The 20,761-nt window shown below is 36.9% G+C and overlaps 1 protein-coding gene across 7 annotated transcripts in view; it reads right to left on the bottom strand.

Moving 5' to 3' along the window:
- Positions 1–13,483: 13,483 nt before the first annotated feature.
- LOC124301226 (KH domain-containing, RNA-binding, signal transduction-associated protein 2-like) overlaps positions 13,484–20,761 on the bottom strand; it is a 69,147-nt gene continuing 61,869 nt past the window's right edge. For 2 of the 7 annotated variants that reach the window (XM_046756025.1, XM_046756026.1), the window contains exons 5-8: positions 20,505–20,619; positions 20,290–20,424; positions 19,892–19,992; positions 16,788–18,463 (exon numbers count right to left, since the gene is read on the bottom strand). In XM_046756025.1, the coding sequence (XP_046611981.1) occupies positions 18,363–18,463; positions 19,892–19,992; positions 20,290–20,424; positions 20,505–20,619 (452 nt within the window). In that variant the 3' untranslated portion in view covers positions 16,788–18,362. Of the gene's footprint in view, positions 13,682–15,904; positions 16,006–16,787; positions 18,464–18,727; positions 19,738–19,891; positions 19,993–20,289; positions 20,425–20,504; positions 20,620–20,761 lie in introns of those variants that run through there. The other 5 variants (XM_046756028.1, XM_046756029.1, XR_006907426.1 and 2 more) reach the window with 4 other exon arrangements.

Raw genomic sequence — 20,761 nt, 5'->3', positions numbered from 1 at the left:
GTCTGTATAAAGGTATAGTTCGCAAAATCAATGTAATTCAAAAAAAAAAATGAAACTGACATGCTCAATCTTGCGAACTTGCTGTAGAAAGCATTTAAAACAAACATAAACGAAAAGTCTAAAGACAAGGCGTGAGAGACGATCGCGTATAAAAACTCTGTCTTCGTTTGAAGTGTATGAACGTGTATACAATAAATACACTACGAATATTGTATTTGTAACACTGATATTAAGAATACACGCGAGAGTTGAAAACGAGAAATATATAATGAAATCGTATCAAGTACAACGTGATCAGGAGATCCTAAGACATATCTAACTTTGTAACTAAATATTAGAAATTAAATATTAAGTTAGTGAAAAAAAAAAAAATTATAATTAAAAAACTTGAGAGCATTTGATGTTCCCAAAATGTGTACAGAGCATTTGAATCTTTCTTGTGATATAATCATATATATACATTATAATAAGATAATTTTATATATATACATACATATATATGCACATATATATGTATATATACATATACATATACATACATATATATATATATATATATAATAATAAAAAATAAAATAAATAAATAAATGATATACCTACATTCCATGTTTTTATTAGGAATGATATTAGAGAGAAGTGTACAACTTGAGATTACTTTATTAAAATATCAAGAAGCCATGTTTAAGCCCGGCATATTTACGTACGCAGTCGTTTGTGCTCACCGACACAGAATTATTATTATAAATATGTTGAACAAAATACTTCGAAAACAAATGTGTGCGATAAGGTAGACTTGTATAATATTATTAGATTGAAATGAAAAAAGATATTAAAGTATGTAACAAATGAAAAGCGAGAATGCAGTTGAATAAAATTAGAGAAGCTATTTTGTCATTTGAATTCTGATCGTTTGAGGTAACTTTATAACATTCTCGGCTTGAAATTTGTTGGATAATTATTGATCCGTCTTTCATTCTAATTTTTTTCCGTCGGAATCGTCGCAATCAGTATTTAGACTTTAAATAACGGTAAAAGTTTATAAAACTCGATTAGCCTGATTATTGTAATAAATACATACCTAATATATAAGCATCGGGCAAGCATGGTGCGTATAGTTGGATAAATATAGGTGAAACAAACTCTGACATTTATTTTCACTCGCAATTATAATTAATTATATTAATATAATTAGAAAACTCCTTAGCTTTAAGGTCCGTAAATTAAAGACGAATAATTATTTATAACCGCCTATTATATATATACATATATATATATCTATATATATATGTATATATAAATATAAATATAAACATAGACCATGTGTAGAAGAGCGAATTTTCTACCAGAATTTCTGTGCCAACCTTGTAAAGAATGTTGTCGATGATTTATTATTTTTGTTATTTTTTTCCCGCAATCAAGCATCGTTCTTAATCTTTTTGTAAGATACTCGGATATTATCTATTATTAAATGAATATTTGAATTTAGTAGTATATTATATTCTGATATTAATACGGTTCATTTTTGTATATTGGTGTGTGATAAATAAATAAGAATATTGTTTCTAAGTAATATAACATTATTGCTGATGATTAACAAATTTCACTTGAGGGGTCCTTACATTTCTACAATTAACTTTTCACAAAATCATAACTACACCATTAATTTACGTCAATATCTTCCATTTTTATTTCATGTTTTTTTTTACCGCGCAGCTCTGACAACTTCATTTTCAAACTCCTATTCTTCGTTGCATGAAATTACGAAAGTCGAAAGTAAACAGTTTCACTCTTGTGCACTATGACTTGGCAAAATACAGAACAGAAAACATAGGTAAGAAAAATTATCGATCTTGTCATGTGTCATGTTCAATTTTTTTTACTGATCAGCCATCCTACACATCATTACATGCTTCCAATAAAAAGAAATAGACGTTTAGTGCAAATCGATTTAGATATTGTTGTGTACCAAATCCACACGATCATTTATACTTTGTAATATTAATATTATTATTATTAATGCTCATTTTGTATTATTATTATTATTATTTCATTTCCATGTAAATAGATCCAAATTACTTTCAGTTATCATATTATATAATGTATAATTTATCACCTAAACGACGTAAATTGAAAGCAATGTAATTTCAGTATTTGCCAATATTGTTTTATAATAAATGAAAAATTTACTGTTCACTTCGATGACTAGTTTGATCCTAACTTTGCTGAACTGTTATGGAAACGTTGATTTACCTCTGGTTTCCGGTATTCCATATTTATCACTATCATTCACGGTTCTAGAACTTGTGATATTATGCCGATTTTTTTTTGGATTCTATTTCAGGTCGTTGGCCGAAAAATATAAAGACAGTTGCCCTAATGGGCTTTGGTGTGACAACCGAAAATCGTCGTGCTCTTGCGCTCCCTGAGGTGTTCCAACGATAGAATTTAAAACATATTGGAAATTTTTTGGTCTCAGATTCGATTTGAATGACCCTTATCTGACTAATTAGACCCCTAGGAACTTAAAAAACGCAGCGATAAGAGCGTGGGATGAAGAGGAGAGAAATCATTAAGCAAAAAGCACCTGCTGAAAAATGTCGAAAACTCAGGTCTCGTTTTTTGGCTGTAACTTTTGATGCGTTGATCGCAGCGTACTGTGACTGCACCCAATCGATTTCTTTCGCAAAATTACGTCGGAATTCTGCATGAAAGAATTTATTCCGGCACTTTTCAGAATCGCGAAAATTTTCGCCAAAAATGCAAAGGGGTTAGCCTTACTTTTCTTCGATTTTGGAGCCGCAATTTTTTGGTCTCAGATTCGACTTGGATGAGCCTTACCTGACTAATTGGACCCTTAGGAACTCGGAAAACGCAGTGAAAAGAGCGTAGGACCAACAGGAGAGAAACGGCGAGCGAAAAAGCACCAGCTGAAAAATGTCGAAAACTCAGGTGTCGTTTTTTGGCTGTAACTTTTGATGCTTTGATCGCAGCGTATTGGGACTGCGCCCAATCGATTTCTTTCGCAAAATTACGTCGATATAGTGCGCCAAGGAATTGATTCCAGCGCTTTTGAAAATCGCGAAAATTTTCGCCAAAAATACAAAGGGGTTAGCCTTACTTTTTTTCTGGGCAAAAAACTTTTGGTCTCAGATTCGATTTAAATGATCCTTATCTGAACAATTGGACCCTCAGAAACTCAGAAATCGCAGCGAAAAGAGCGTGGGATCAAGAGGAGAGAAATTATGAAGCAAAAAGCACCTGCTGAAAAATGTCGAAAACTCAGGTCTCGTTTTTTGGCTGTAACTTTTGATGCTTTGATCGCAGCGTATTGGGACTGCGCCCAATCGATTTCTTTCGCAAAATTACGTCGATATAGTGCGCCAAGGAATTGATTCCAGCGCTTTTGAAAATCGCGAAAATTTTCGCCAAAAATACAAAGGGGTTAGCCTTACTTTTTTTCTGGGCAAAAAACTTTTGGTCTCAGATTCGATTTAAATGATCCTTATCTGAACAATTGGACCCTCAGAAACTCAGAAATCGCAGCGAAAAGAGCGTGGGATCAAGAGGAGAGAAATTATGAAGCAAAAAGCACCTGCTGAAAAATGTCGAAAACTCAGGTCTCGTTTTTTGGCTGTAACTTTTGATGCTTTGATCGCAGCGTATTGGGACTGCGCCCAATCGATTTCTTTCGCAAAATTACGTCGATGTAGTGCGCTAAGGAATTGATTCCAGCGCTTTTGAAAATCGCGAAAATTTTCGCCAAAAATACAAAGGGGTTAGCCTTACTTTTTTTTTGTGCAAAAAACTTTTGGTCTCAGATTCGATTTAAATGATCCTTATCTGAACAATTGGACGCTCAGAAACTCAGAAATCGCAGCGAAAAGAGCGTAGGACCAACAGGAGAGAAACGGCGAGCAAAAAAGCACCTGCTGAAAAATGTCGAAAACTCAGGTCTCGTTTTTTGACTGTAACTTTTGATGCTTTGATCGCAGCGTATTGGGACTGCGCCCAATCGATTTCTTTCCCAAAATTACGTCGATATAGTGCGCCAAGGAATTGATTCCAGCGCTTTTGAAAATCGCGAAAATTTTCGCCAAAAATACAAAGGGGTTAGCCTTACTTTTTTTTTGGGCAAAAAACTTTTGGTCTCAGATTCGATTCAAATGACCCTTATCTGAACAATTGGACCCTCAGAAACTCAGAAATCGCAGCGAGAAGAGCGTGGGATCAAGAGGAGAGAAATTATGAAGCAAAAAGCACCTGCTGAAAAATGTTGAAAACTCAGGTCTCGTTTTTTGGCTGTAACTTTTGATGCTTTGATCGCAGCGTATTGGGACTGCGCCCAATCGATTTCTTTCCCAAAATTACGTCGATATAGTGCGCCAAGGAATTGATTCCAGCGCTTTTGAAAATCGCAAAAATTTGCGCCAAAAATACAAAGGGGTTAGCCTTACTTTTTTTCTGGGCAAAAAACTTTTGGTCTCAGATTCGATTTAAATGACCCTTATCTGAACAATTGGACCCTCAGAAACTCAGAAATCGCAGCGAAAAGAGCGTAGGACCAACAGGAGAGAAACGGCGAGCAAAAAAGCACCTGCTGAAAAATGTCGAAAACTCAGGTCTCGTTTTTTGGCTGTAACTTTTGATGCTTTGATCGCAGCGTATTGGGACTGCGCCCAATCGATTTCTTTCGCAAAATTACGTCGATATAGTGCGCCAAGGAATTGATTCCAGCGCTTTTGGGAATCGCGAAAATTTTCGCCAAAATTACAAAGGGGTTAGCCTTACTTTTTTTTTGGGCAAAAAACTTTTGGTCTCAGATTCGATTCAAATGACCCTTATCTGAACAATTGGACCCTCAGAAACTCAGAAATCGCAGCGAAAAGAGCGTGGGATCAAGAGGAGAGAAATTATGAAGCAAAAAGCACCTGCTGAAAAATGTCGAAAACTCAGGTCTCGTTTTTTGGCTGTAACTTTTGATGCTTTGATCGCAGCGTATTGGGACTGCGCCCAATCGATTTCTTTCCCAAAATTACGTCGATATAGTGCGCCAAGGAATTGATTCCAGCGCTTTTGAAAATCGCAAAAATTTGCGCCAAAAATACAAAGGGGTTAGCCTTACTTTTTTTCTGGGCAAAAAACTTTTGGTCTCAGATTCGATTTAAATGACCCTTATCTGAACAATTGGACCCTCAGAAACTCAGAAATCGCAGCGAAAAGAGCGTAGGACCAACAGGAGAGAAACGGCGAGCAAAAAAGCACCTGCTGAAAAATGTCGAAAACTCAGGTCTCGTTTTTTGGCTGTAACTTTTGATGCTTTGATCGCAGCGTATTGGGACTGCGCCCAATCGATTTCTTTCGCAAAATTACGTCGATATAGTGCGCCAAGGAATTGATTCCAGCGCTTTTGGGAATCGCGAAAATTTTCGCCAAAAATACAAAGGGGTTAGCCTTACTTTTTTTTTGGGCAAAAAACTTTTGGTCTCAGATTCGATTCAAATGACCCTTATCTGAACAATTGGACCCTCAGAAACTCAGAAATCGCAGCGAAAAGAGCGTGGGATCAAGAGGAGAGAAATTATGAAGCAAAAAGCACCTGCTGAAAAATGTCGAAAACTCAGGTCTCGTTTTTTGGCTGTAACTTTTGATGCTTTGATCGCAGCGTATTGGGACTGCGCCCAATCGATTTCTTTCGCAAAATTACGTCGATATAGTGCGCCAAGGAATTGATTCCAGCGCTTTTGGGAATCGCGAAAATTTTCGCCAAAAATACAAAGGGGTTAGCCTTACTTTTTTTTTGGGCAAAAAACTTTTGGTCTCAGATTCGATTCAAATGACCCTTATCTGAACAATTGGACCCTCAGAAACTCAGAAATCGCAGCGAAAAGAGCGTGGGATCAAGAGGAGAGAAATTATGAAGCAAAAAGCACCTGCTGAAAAATGTCGAAAACTCAGGTCTCGTTTTTTGGCTGTAACTTTTGATGCTTTGATCGCAGCGTATTGGGACTGCGCCCAATCGATTTCTTTCGCAAAATTACGTCGATATAGTGCGCCAAGGAATTGATTCCAGCGCTTTTGGGAATCGCGAAAATTTTCGCCAAAAATACAAAGGGGTTAGCCTTACTTTTTTTTTGGGCAAAAAACTTTTGGTCTCAGATTCGATTCAAATGACCCTTATCTGAACAATTGGACCCTCAGAAACTCAGAAATCGCAGCGAAAAGAGCGTGGGATCAAGAGGAGAGAAATTATGAAGCAAAAAGCACCTGCTGAAAAATGTCGAAAACTCAGGTCTCGTTTTTTGGCTGTAACTTTTGATGCTTTGATCGCAGCGTATTGGGACTGCGCCCAATCGATTTCTTTCGCAAAATTACGTCGATATAGTGCGCCAAGGAATTGATTCCAGCGCTTTTGAAAATCGCGAAAATTTTCGCCAAAAATACAAAGGGGTTAGCCTTACTTTTTTTTTGGGCAAAAAACTTTTGGTCTCAGATTCGATTCAAATGACCCTTATCTGAACAATTGGACCCTCAGAAACTCAGAAATCGCAGCGAAAAGAGCGTGGGATCAAGAGGAGAGAAATTATGAAGCAAAAAGCACCTGCTGAAAAATGTTGAAAACTCAGGTCTCGTTTTTTGGCTGTAACTTTTGATGCTTTGATCGCAGCGTATTGGGACTGCGCCCAATCGATTTCTTTCCCAAAATTATGTCGATATAGTGCGCCAAGGAATTGATTCCAGCGCTTCTGAAAATCGCGAAAATTTTCGCCAAAAATACAAAGGGGTTAGCCTTACTTTTTTTTTGGGCAAAGAACTTTTGGTCTCAGATTCGATTTAAATGACCCTTATCTGAACGATTGGACCCTCAGAAACTCAGAAATCGCAGCGAAAAGAGCGTAGGACCAACAGGAGAGAAACCGCGAGCAAAAAAGCACCTGCTGAAAAATGTCGAAAACTCAGGTCTCGTTTTTTGGCTGTAACTTTTGATGCTTTGATCGCAGCGTATTGGGACTGCGCCCAATCGATTTCTTTCCCAAAATTACGTCGATATAGTGCGCCAAGGAATTGATTCCAGCGCTTTTGAAAATCGCAAAAATTTGCGCCAAAAATACAAAGGGGTTAGCCTTACTTTTTTTCTGGGCAAAAAACTTTTGGTCTCAGATTCGATTTAAATGATCCTTATCTGAACAATTGGACGCTCAGAAACTCAGAAATCGCAGCGAAAAGAGCGTAGGACCAACAGGAGAGAAACGGCGAGCAAAAAAGCACCTGCTGAAAAATGTCGAAAACTCAGGTCTCGTTTTTTGGCTGTAACTTTTGATGCTTTGATCGCAGCGTATTGGGACTGCGCCCAATCGATTTCTTTCGCAAAATTACGTCGATATAGTGCGCCAAGGAATTGATTCCAGCGCTTTTGGGAATCGCGAAAATTTTCGCCAAAAATACAAAGGGGTTAGCCTTACTTTTTTTTTGGGCAAAAAACTTTTGGTCTCAGATTCGATTCAAATGACCCTTATCTGAACAATTGGACCCTCAGAAACTCAGAAATCGCAGCGAAAAGAGCGTGGGATCAAGAGGAGAGAAATTATGAAGCAAAAAGCACCTGCTGAAAAATGTCGAAAACTCAGGTCTCGTTTTTTGGCTGTAACTTTTGATGCTTTGATCGCAGCGTATTGGGACTGCGCCCAATCGATTTCTTTCGCAAAATTACGTCGATATAGTGCGCCAAGGAATTGATTCCAGCGCTTTTGAAAATCGCGAAAATTTTCGCCAAAAATACAAAGGGGTTAGCCTTACTTTTTTTTTGGGCAAAAAACTTTTGGTCTCAGATTCGATTCAAATGACCCTTATCTGAACAATTGGACCCTCAGAAACTCAGAAATCGCAGCGAAAAGAGCGTGGGATCAAGAGGAGAGAAATTATGAAGCAAAAAGCACCTGCTGAAAAATGTTGAAAACTCAGGTCTCGTTTTTTGGCTGTAACTTTTGATGCTTTGATCGCAGCGTATTGGGACTGCGCCCAATCGATTTCTTTCCCAAAATTATGTCGATATAGTGCGCCAAGGAATTGATTCCAGCGCTTCTGAAAATCGCGAAAATTTTCGCCAAAAATACAAAGGGGTTAGCCTTACTTTTTTTTTGGGCAAAGAACTTTTGGTCTCAGATTCGATTTAAATGACCCTTATCTGAACGATTGGACCCTCAGAAACTCAGAAATCGCAGCGAAAAGAGCGTAGGACCAACAGGAGAGAAACCGCGAGCAAAAAAGCACCTGCTGAAAAATGTCGAAAACTCAGGTCTCGTTTTTTGGCTGTAACTTTTGATGCTTTGATCGCAGCGTATTGGGACTGCGCCCAATCGATTTCTTTCCCAAAATTACGTCGATATAGTGCGCCAAGGAATTGATTCCAGCGCTTTTGAAAATCGCAAAAATTTGCGCCAAAAATACAAAGGGGTTAGCCTTACTTTTTTTCTGGGCAAAAAACTTTTGGTCTCAGATTCGATTTAAATGATCCTTATCTGAACAATTGGACGCTCAGAAACTCAGAAATCGCAGCGAAAAGAGCGTAGGACCAACAGGAGAGAAACGGCGAGCAAAAAAGCACCTGCTGAAAAATGTCGAAAACTCAGGTCTCGTTTTTTGGCTGTAACTTTTGATGCTTTGATCGCAGCGTATTGGGACTGCGCCCAATCGATTTCTTTCGCAAAATTACGTCGATATAGTGCGCCAAGGAATTGATTCCAGCGCTTTTGAAAATCGCGAAAATTTTCGCCAAAAATACAAAGGGGTTAGCCTTACTTTTTTTTTGGGCAAAAAACTTTTGGTCTCAGATTCGATTCAAATGACCCTTATCTGAACAATTGGACCCTCAGAAACTCAGAAATCGCAGCGAAAAGAGCGTGGGATCAAGAGGAGAGAAATTATGAAGCAAAAAGCACCTGCTGAAAAATGTTGAAAACTCAGGTCTCGTTTTTTGGCTGTAACTTTTGATGCTTTGATCGCAGCGTATTGGGACTGCGCCCAATCGATTTCTTTCCCAAAATTATGTCGATATAGTGCGCCAAGGAATTGATTCCAGCGCTTCTGAAAATCGCGAAAATTTTCGCCAAAAATACAAAGGGGTTAGCCTTACTTTTTTTTTGGGCAAAGAACTTTTGGTCTCAGATTCGATTTAAATGACCCTTATCTGAACGATTGGACCCTCAGAAACTCAGAAATCGCAGCGAAAAGAGCGTAGGACCAACAGGAGAGAAACCGCGAGCAAAAAAGCACCTGCTGAAAAATGTCGAAAACTCAGGTCTCGTTTTTTGGCTGTAACTTTTGATGCTTTGATCGCAGCGTATTGGGACTGCGCCCAATCGATTTCTTTCGCAAAATTACGTCGATATAGTGCGCCAAGGAATTGATTCCAGCGCTTTTGAAAATCGCGAAAATTTTCGCCAAAAATACAAAGGGGTTAGCCTTACTTTGTTTTTGGGCAAAAAACTTTTGGTCTCAGAATCGATTTAAATGACCCTCATCTGAACAATTGGACCCTCAGAAACTCAGAAATCGCAGCGAAAAGAGCGTAGGACCAACAGGAGAGAAACGGCGAGCAAAAAAGCACCTGCTGAAAAATGTCGAAAACTCAGGTCTCGTTTTTTGGCTGTAACTTTTGATGCGTTGATCGCAGCGTACTGTGACTGCACCCAATCGATTTCTCTCGCAAAATTACGTCGGAATTCTGCATGAAAGAATTTATTCCGGCACTTTTCAAAATCGCGAAAATTTTCGCCAAAAATGCAAAGGGGTTAGCCTTACTTTTCTTCGATTTTGGAGCCGCAATTTTTTGGTCTCAGATTCGACTTGGATGAGCCTTACCTGACTAATTGGACCCTTAGGAACTCGGAAAACGCAGTGAAAAGAGCGTAGGACCAACAGGAGAGAAACGGCGAGCGAAAAAGCACCAGCTGAAAAATGTCGAAAACACAGGATCTCGTATTTTCGCTGTAATTTTTGATGCGTTACTCGCACCGTATTGAGACTGGGCCTAATTGATTTCTCTCGCAAAATTACGTCGGAATAGTGCATGAAAGAATTTATTTCAGCACATTTTAACATCGCGAAAATTTTCGTCAAAAATGCAAAAGGGTTAGCCTCACCATTGGATGAAGAATATACAGAGCGTTGCCCTCATGGGCTCAGATGTGGCAACCGAAAATCGCTCCGTGAGATGTTCTAACGGTAGAGTTGAGAACTTATTGCAGAAAATCAGAGAGTTTCCGATTTCGACATGATGCTGACTGCATTCACCTTCTGGGTAACGCAGTCTTCGCAATGGTAAGCCCAAGCCAGTACCTGGCCCGAGTGTACTTACCGAATCGTCGGCGATACAAGAAATTAATAATGAAAATGAATATCTTTCAAAATTCGTAGCAAAACAGTAATTTAATTAAAGTATAGGTACCCGAGAGAAGAATGTATACATAGATCATGAATAAAAATAGGTCAGATGTAATAATGATGCAGAGACCAAAAAGTATAAATGTATATGCGGTCCATGTACGACATTGAAATAAATGATTTATTAATGATCAATACGTGATGCAAACTATAAATTTTATAATTTTCTAGGAAACTAACCAGATTATCTACTATGATCGGCTATAATATGACAATCAAAGAATTGTTCGTTTCGATGTGGGATACAATTCGACACGCAGTCTATACATCCCATAACATTAATATTCAGAATTAGGAGTAGGAATAGGAGTGGGATCAGGAGTAGGAGTAGGAGTAGGAGTAGAAGTAGGAGTATAGGAGGACGGCAGGGGCGGGAAGGGTAGGGTAGGGTGATGGGTTGGTGAGTTGATAGGGTAGGGTGGGATGGAGTAGGGTACCCCACCCTACCCCGCATTCCAGTCACCCCACCATCCCTCCACCTCACCACCCCCATCCCACCCCGCCTTCCATTCACCCCACGACCCCACCACCCTATCACCTTACCAACCCTCCAACCCATTACCCCACCACCATCCGACTACCTTCAATCACCTTCGACGACCTCCGTCCTTCTCCTTCGCTTCCTCCTCCCCCACATCTTTCTTGTCCTCGTCCTCCTCCTCGACCACCTCCGTCCACGTCCAACCACCGCCAACAACCTTCGCTAACCACCTCGGGTTATACCTCGAATACTAATAAATATTTTCAGTATTAGAACACATGAAAAATATTGTGTAAGGATTAATATGATTGTTTCATTCACAGATTTGACCAAGAAGATTTCGAGGATATTATAAAAAATTATACAAATTTTATTAGCCCATTGATAGCTACCGAATTTGTGCTTGCGCGAAAAATGAATTGAAAGAATTTATTGTCAACATGACAAGTTCAAAAAAATTTGAAATAAAATATAATTACAATTGCCGTTAAATATTATAAAAATGTTAAGCACACAGAGCACAAATCCTCGTCCTCCTCGTCCACCTTGTTCTCCTCGTTACCCTCGTCCTCCTCCCCGTCCACCACGATAACCCGCAACCACCTCTAACCACCTCCGATCACCTCCAACCACCGCCAACCAATTCCAACGACCACCATTTACCACCACGGGTTGTGCCTCGAATACTGATGAATATTTTTAATAAAAATTAAATCACATCAAAAATATTGTGTAAGGATCAATATCATTTTTGTATTGACAGATTTGACCAAGACGATTATGAGAAAATTATAAAAAATTATAGAAATTTTATTACCGCATTGGTACCTACTCAATTTGGGCTTGCGCGATAAATGAATTGAAATAATTTATTGTAAACATGACAAGGTTAACCGAAACTACGGAAAATTAGTCCTGAAGCTCAAAAGTCACCAGGTCAAGGACCTGGACAGCCAGAACTACGGAGCGCTTGTCCTGGAAGTCGAGTTTCATCAGGTAGCGAACCCAGAGCGCAGAATCCAGGACGTAGAGAACCCGGTACTCGAAATCTGCGGAGCGCGATTTTCATCCGTTCGCCCTACTGCGCGGTTGTTTCCAGACTGAGGAATTAGGCTAGCTGATTACTATAAATCAATGACGTCAAGAGAAAAAAAATGTTCGGTGACGTCACTTTCTGAACATCCGAACTTTGGTTTCGAACTTTAATACTATGTATGATGTATGATGGTATGATATGATGTATGATTTTAATTTTTACATTTCAGACAAGAAATACGCACTTCATCTTTCCTGCCGATTCTAGACTCAAGCGGCTAGGTCCTTCGATGATCAGCCGTTGACTAAAGATATATTCTTCAGTGAGCGGGTCAGCCAATAACGCTGCCGTTCTGCGACAGTTGGATGAAAACAATTTTTGCTCGTACCTTTCAAATGTGTGTTAAAATACACTCGAAGATTTAAGAAGCTTCGTTCTATCTCTTCCCTATCAAGAAAAAAAATCGCCGACAATCACCGTTTTAGATCGTTAAATCAGGACGCTGCGTTAAATACTGACTTATATACGGAGCATCCATTACATTATATTACAGTGACTGTGAATATTTTTCCATACGAACACTTTTCGAAAAACAATCCTGCTCCTCTACCCAACGTAGGTACTATACTTTTTGGTCTCTGCATCATTATGACATCCAATCTATTATTACTTATGATCTATGTATACATTCTTCTCTCGGTACCTAAACTTCAATTAAAACACTGTTTTGCGACGAATTTTATTCTCATTATTAATTTCTCGAATCGCCGACAAGTCGGTAAATACACACAGGCTAATTACTGGCTTGGGCTTATCGTTGCGAAGACTGTGTTACTCGGAAGGTGAATGCAGCCAGCATCATGTCGAAATCGGTAACTCTTTGATGTTCTGCAATATGTTTTCAATTCTATCGTTAGAACATCTCAGGGAGCGCAAGAGCACGACGATTTTCGGTTGTCACACCAAAGTCCATTAGGGCAACTGTCTTTATATTCTTCAGTCAACATTGGAGGTGTTTGGTGGTGGTTGGTGGTGATCGGCGGTGGTCGAGGACGACGAGGAGGACGAGTATGACGAGGGGCGCGAGGAGGAGGAGGACGGGCACGAAGTGGTCGTGGAGGATTAAGGTGGTCGGAGGTGGGAGGAGGTGGTTGACGGTGGTTGGAGGTGCTCGAAGGTAGTTGGGGTGGTTGGCGGTGGACGCGGTTACGCGTCTTCTCACGGGGATGATCGAGCTGATCGACATTTCTAAATCGCAGTCGACTAATAGTCTTACGTACTCACTTTGTACCGACTTAATGTCAAGCTTTCATGCTGACATTACTTTGGCTGCTACGAATGTCGGTGCTGTCGGTGCGAGCCCGTTAAGTAGAGTCGATAGAGCAGAAGCCTCCTACGCTCTCAGGCCCACCTGGGCCCACTTGCCCGCCGAAAACTACTCATAAAAATTTATCCAGGGGTATCGGTTTTTATGTTCTTCAGTGAACGTTGAGGTGAAGGTGGTGACAAATAAACGAGATGTTTGGTATATTCGTATAAATATAATGTCACAACGATTTATTAATTTTTTTTTTAAATATATTATCATTAAATAAGTCATCACATATATATTAACGTTGCAGTAGCGTCTGCACCGTTTTTGCTTATAATGTAAAACATCACACGTCCGCGCGAGACGTGTCCATGTGTGTTGGTTCCCCATGAATCTTCGACCTGGAAATACACTATTCTATCTCATAAATATCAGTCTTGTAAAATAATGGTAAACGAGAATGACAAGGAATCGAATGATAATCTCCTCGAATATTAAAAAGTGATAGATTACTTCAATGTTACTTATAGCTTTGCCATGTTGCTCAATGATACCGTTGAAACCAAGTTTTCTTTAGTTTAAAATAAAACCATGTCCAAACATAGATTTTCCTTGCTTGTTAATCCAGTAGCAACGTTTCAAGCCACGCTTAAAATTTAAAAATTACCATAAACTCAAACCAGCAAGCTTTTGAATTGCAAAAAATGTCACACAAGTTATAAGCTGGAATAAAACATTTGAGAAAAGAAGTTTCGTGTAACTGCAGCTACAGCGGAAAAGCAGCTCATAATGTATTCACAGCGATCGATGTGAAAAAGTGGCTAATAGTTTAGACAAATTAGATAAACAGCAACGGTGCTGCATGTGACATGATCGTTCGAAAAGCTTCTAACAAGAATTGGCTAAAAGATCAAAACGAAGCCAGCTTTAGAGAGGCCGTAAAAACGCGTGAACAAATCCGTGCTACTGTGGGATGGAAGTCTCTTGAAATTCAAGACTAATATTTATTTTGATCTTCAAATACTGAATAAGTTAACGAGAAGATGGAAAGACAGTTGAATTATTTATGTTCACCGCGTGACCCTGAATCTAATTTGCCAGATTGTACCAAGGTAAAGAGATACCACAAAAAGATAGACGAATAAGAATTCTCGACCTCGTATATAATCTATTATAGAATCTTGGTGATCGGTCAATTAAGTAAACGTATTTTTAGTAACGTTTCGACCCGGATATGGGCCCTCCTCAGAACGATGTATTTATTTAACTGTCAAGAACAACAAAAAAATTTTTTCTCTTAAATAATAATACTAGAAGTACAATCAGACATTAAATATTGATACGGGAAAAGATAAGATCTCCATTGGCAAACGATCCAATGTTGTGTATAAAATACCTTGCAATGGTTGCAACCAAGTTTATATAGGACAAACTGGCCGCCACCTTAACACCAGAATCAAAGAACATCAACGCAATGTACATGAGATTGAAGAACGTCACACCGCTCTAACAAAACATAGTATCAATAAACAACATACTTTTAACTACGACAATACAAGCATCCTTTGTGAAGAACCCAATTATTATATAAGACTATTACTAGAAATGTGCAACATTGTAGGTCACACCAATTCCGTTAATCTTAGACAAGATGTTGAACATTTAAGTAATATTTACAAACCTCTAATCTCCGCCCACACAACAAATATTGTTTAACCTTAACTAGATACAAAAAAATTTTTGTCCCCATAACACAGTTTTTCTACATAATTTTTTTCACAAAATATTTTTTGTTTTTCTGTATAATTGTTTATATTAGGTTCACCTTCACTCTGGATCATATTTGTTTCTCCCATCAGTCGTTATTCACCTGTTGACCCAATCGGTTCAACCAACAATAATTTTTGTTAGACATGTGGAACATAGTCATAAAGAGCCTACCTCCACTTCTTGGACACTTTGCAAATTAATTTTACTGCTAAAAAGACCTTCTTTAAAAACCTTTTAACACAATGACATACTGACTGTGAAGAAACATAGTTCTTTAATCTTTTTAATTAATGACTTCCAACTATTAACTCCTACATGTAAAATAACTAGAAGATTGACATTGACTACCGTCACTCAAAGAACATTGTCTCCACTAATTGTAAATTGTGAATTCGACTACATCTTAGTCCACTTACTTATAAAAAAATGTAAATAACACTTTAAGCCATTCTTTTTTCAATTAATCAAATTGTTCTTACTAACCAATAATATATAATAGCCCTAAGAGTATTACATCTACAATATTTAATGTCTGATTGTACTTCTAGTATTATTATTTAAAAAAAATTTTTTTGTTGTTCTTGACAGTTAAATAAATAAATCGTTCTGAGGAGGGCCCATACCCGGGTCGAAACGTTACTAAAAATACGTTTACTTGACCGATCACCAAGATTCTATAATAGACAAAAAGATAGAAACGAAGAAAGGTTCAACGCGTGCAGGTGATGAAGAGAAAATTGGCAGTTATTCACTTCAACTTGACACAGAGCGAAGCATAGTCAAAATGTAATTCAGCAATTTTTCGAGTAGTTAGATAAATTGCTTGGTTGATATCATTGAGCTGAAATCATGGCAGTATACTTACATTAAGGCACTTCATGGTCCGACGCCTCAGAGACCAAAAACTTTTGAAGTTTTTTTTTCGGCAAGTACGCGTTCCCACGCGATCAAGGATCTTCTATACACCTGACAAGAATAAAGTGAGAATATAGCATTAGAAGAGAGATAACAAACAGCGCCGTTGTCTTCATTTTACACATGAACGAGATACAGTCCTGTGCCAATTCGTTTTACCATATTTACGATTTTCTCTCATTAGATTTTATACATGTCCTTCAAAACGAAAACCCAGTTTTGTCAGATGACGAGTTAATCTCTGAATCGTTGCTTGATCTCTCACCCGAAAAATAAAGAAGCAGATATTAAGAGGAAAAATGAAAGACGTAGAAACGTTAATTATTACCTTGAATAAGACTACAAAAATCAAAGTATATAATTTACACTTCAACAACTATTCGTTTATCTTCCGATTAAGATTATGTCACTTTTGTAGAGAAACCTTATACGCAAAAAATTAATTATATGAAATTAAAGGCAAAATTGTGAAAAACAAGTACAAACTCTTATCGATAGTCGAAAAGTACGAAAAGCGTTGCTTACTATTTGAATATCACGCAAATCGAGCGTGCGTGGTATAGAAAATATATTACTATAAGGACATATATTAAGTTTTTAACTTTTCGATCGCGCGGATGTTGCATTTTTGTTAAATATACTTTGCGTTACGACTCGAATTCCATATTCGGGTAGAATCGTAGTCGGTGATGAACACGTTTTAGTTTAACATCATAATATTAATCGGAATACGTTATTAACATTTTTATACAAAAACAGAATGTCAGGTTTTATTATTTTATTCGTATTTTTATTTTTATCGACAATTACATTGTAGAATATGTAGGTGTGTGTTTGGGTGTGTGCTTTTTTCGTTTTTCATATTTCAATTTTTTTTTTTTTGTTTCTTTTTTAATTTGAATATTTAATTTTTCCTATGTAAGGTGTTTGATAAAATGTTATTTACGTGTACAAATCTTGTTCATGATAGTTCCATTGTTTTCTTGTTTTTCATCTTGTTTCACTAATGCAACTATTAGATGTCATCGATAGTTAAACACACAGATTTTTCTTTTTAAACATATTTTTTTTTTTTTTTAAGATATTTAAAGTATCTATATACTTATACATATATGTATTACGGACATTAATTACTGACTGTAGCTTCTATTCCCACAATCGAATATAATAATTGTTCGATTTAATTCTAAAGAGCCTTATTAGCGTTGAATATATTTTTATTTTCAATTGCATATTTATTTGTATATATATCTATGCTCATTTCATTATTAATTACTGTTTACACAATTGTTGACTGACTTGGGTACCGTTCGATAATTTTTAATTACTTTTGTTTTCCTTCTTTATTTCAGCCAATTGTCAGTTTAGTATATCAAGTTATGTGCTCACTTTCGATTAAAAAAATGACCAAATTTTTTTATTTGTTGAAATGGTATTATAATATTGACCAATAATTATCATCTTACCCTTACAAAGATTACGATTATTATTATCATCATCATTACAAATAAAGGACCTTAACTTTCTTATCTAAGTGTTTACTTATTTTACGCCCCACATGTATTGGATCCTCTTCATCCTTAACCCATCGTCATTAGTTAGCTTCCGCAGCCACGTCGTCTTATTTCGGGAGAGGATTATAGGATTGGGTGACATACTTTCAGAGAAATTAAATACACCCCCCCCCCCCCTTCTCCCTTTACTTTTAACTTTTTAGCGTCCATATGAAAATAATTAAGGAAAACAATACATTATGGAGATGATCACGAATCGAGTTACCGGTTTACGCCTGATTTTTTTCTGTTCATTATATCTTTTTTTTATATATATATATATATATTTATAGAGTAACAAACTCTTGCTGACGTATTCTATTTTTGGACTGAAGGTATATTGCGGAAAAAAAAACGCAACAGAAAACAAATCGAGACAGAATTATTTCAGAACAATACTTCACGAGATATTTTGGGAGAGTAGTTGTCAATACTCCGTGCGTCAATATTTATTATTAAATATTTCTTGCTTGTATTGTTAGACGTATACTTTCGACGAATCAAAAGTTTTAATTAAATACAAACGTACTGATGTCGTAGGTTTTATATTTCTTTTTTTCGTGTATTTTTAAAATACGCCCGTCTTTGTCCTAACGCTCTTGTTCGTTATTTGAATTATCATTTTTATTTCTTATGCCATTTTGACCTTCTTAATCGTAGCTGTTTCATTCATATGTTCTTTAAACCCAGTTTCTTTTACGTTTTTTACTTTCAATCGTAAGAATGATAAAGCTAAGGTTGATAATCTTTATACACTTGCAGTGTAACGGTTAAGGAAAGGTGGGGAGGAGGAAGGCAGGTATGCGTGTGATGATCGTATAAAGGAGGGGGAAATAATAATTATTATCAAGACTTTTACTTGGACGGACGGGAATACGGAGCAGTGCGGTAGCGCGAGCTTGAGCTCGATGTGGTGGTGGTCTTGTACGATTTCCACGCGCGGCTCGATGACTCCTCTGCGAACGTCATTCAGTGATGGATTTTCATTATTAGGAGAAATTTTTTTACTTCACACAACGACGATATTAATATTTAAGAGGAAAGTATACAACAAACTACGATGGAGTAAGTTGTTTGTCTAAGAAACAACTAGTTAATCAATTTATATTATTAACATTCGATTTAAGCCTCAAATATCCAACGTTACTGGGCAATTAATTTTATATTCATCAGTCATCATTCATCAAGTTTATCTGACGATTTTGACGATGATTCCTGTGATGTTTAGTATTTTTTTTCGTTTTTTTTTTTTTTTAAATCTTTATACTCAATATTAAATTGTTAAGAAAGTAAAAAGAATCAAATATTACAACTTTAGAATGCCATTTTTATTGAAGTCACTTGTAACGATTTCTAACTTTTCTATTTTTGTTATTCTTAAATTCTGGATTCCCTTTTAGTTATGTTGCAAATTCTTAAAAGTTCATCGTATTGTCAAAAGCAATGTGGTAAAAATCAAACGAGCCTTTACTCTGCTGTAAGAACGGCAATAATCAATCTTGAGCAAATAATTTCAAGCATTAGAAGAATAGCCATTTCTGCCAACTTTTGTGCCGTTAAAAACTAATAACGTCATTGAAAAGCGATGGAATACAAATTTGAATTTTTTAATAGTTAAAAATAAGAAAAAATGAACGTACGACCTCATGCTAATAATGCAAAGCCTTCGGAAACAGAATTGACATACAATTATTTCTTTTTTTTTTTGGTTTAAACATTAGATTATTTTTTTAAGTATATTCTGTAAATTGTGGGGAGAATTTATTATTGAATTGAAGATTTATTTTATTACCGTCAGATATTTTCACTAGGAATTCAAATATTTCTTTATTCTGCCACACTTATTGCGTGAATCGTTAATATATTTACGAGAATCGTCACGTAATACGGCGACGATATGATATTTCAATCAATTATTTTCATATCGTCACACATTTCAACGAATGGCAATTAAAATCTGAAGATTTGATTATAGAATTTGATTCTTTCGTTATTTTTTCATGTTTTCTGTTGATTTTTTTTTTTTTTTTTTTTTAATTTTATCGATAGCGTATCACACCTAGATTTTAGAATATCTAGTTAAACTTTTATTACCAAAAGATTTAATATTTACATTTTTAAACATAATCACGTCATATAAAAATCGTATACTTGAAATGAAATTTCGTCAGAACAAGTATTTATGTACAAACTCTGGACTATTTGACGGTAGTTTTAATGTGTTACATGACTGAAAAATAAAATGAAATAAAAAAAAAAATTTCCCTATGCGTCCATTAATTGAGTCAAAAGGTTGTTTGAAAATATGGAGCAAAAAAAAAATAAAAAAAAAAAAAATAAAAAAAAAATCAGGTTAAATGATATTTGTAGCGAATCTCACGTACCTGGATACTCCGATGATTCGTAATAATCATGCGATGAATGAGGCACAGCGTCATCCTCGTATTCATACGTTGTATATCTCGATGAAGGATACAGATCATCCCTGAGATCAAAAAGGAATTCACATCAATATACAATATGTAACAAATCTGTGATAATTGCGCGATAGTTTGAACGAAAATACAATCCAAATAAAAAACATTTCCGTTAATCAGATAAAAAAAAAAAAAAAAATCTCCGTTGATCGGAATTTTCTTTCTGTATTTTCTCTTTTAGGGTGTATTTCGTAGCTTTCGAAATTAGACGGGTTATAATCATCGAACCACTAACAATAAGCTGAAAGTGTATGAAGAGAAAATTTAATGCGAACTGTCATAAAATACTTGAATGAGCAACTTACGCGGAGGACGAGGTGTAATGGCGATCGGCGTAACGGCTGCTCGATGAAGAAGACGGATGATAGTCGTAATCGTGATGAGACGCGACCCGGCTGCTAGGCGGTGGAGTGGGCGCCTCGTACCTACGGGAAGAGGTTCTTCCTTATACTTTGAGTAACATAATTATCATTAAAACGAAGTAAGGAGAAATCGAGGCGAGATAATGTTCGATATTTACCCGTAACTCTGGTCCATCGCAACTCTGGCACGATCCAGTATCGAGAAGACCTTGGTCTTCGCCGGCACTGGACGCGTTATCGGCCCCCGGCTCGACGGCGGCGGCAGAATGGCTGCTGCAATATTAATCGACGGTTGAACCATTTGATTGAATAAATATTAAAATTATTTTAGATTTATGGAACGATCAATCTTCTTTTCGAAACGAAAAATAATGTCCCCTGATTTTTCATCTGTCGTTATAATACATATATGTAT

The sequence above is a fragment of the Neodiprion virginianus genome, chromosome 3 (genome assembly GCF_021901495.1).
Source record: "Neodiprion virginianus isolate iyNeoVirg1 chromosome 3, iyNeoVirg1.1, whole genome shotgun sequence".
NCBI classification, from domain to species: Eukaryota; Metazoa; Arthropoda; class Insecta; order Hymenoptera; family Diprionidae; genus Neodiprion; species Neodiprion virginianus.
This window is presented reverse-complemented; position numbering and strand designations above follow the sequence as displayed.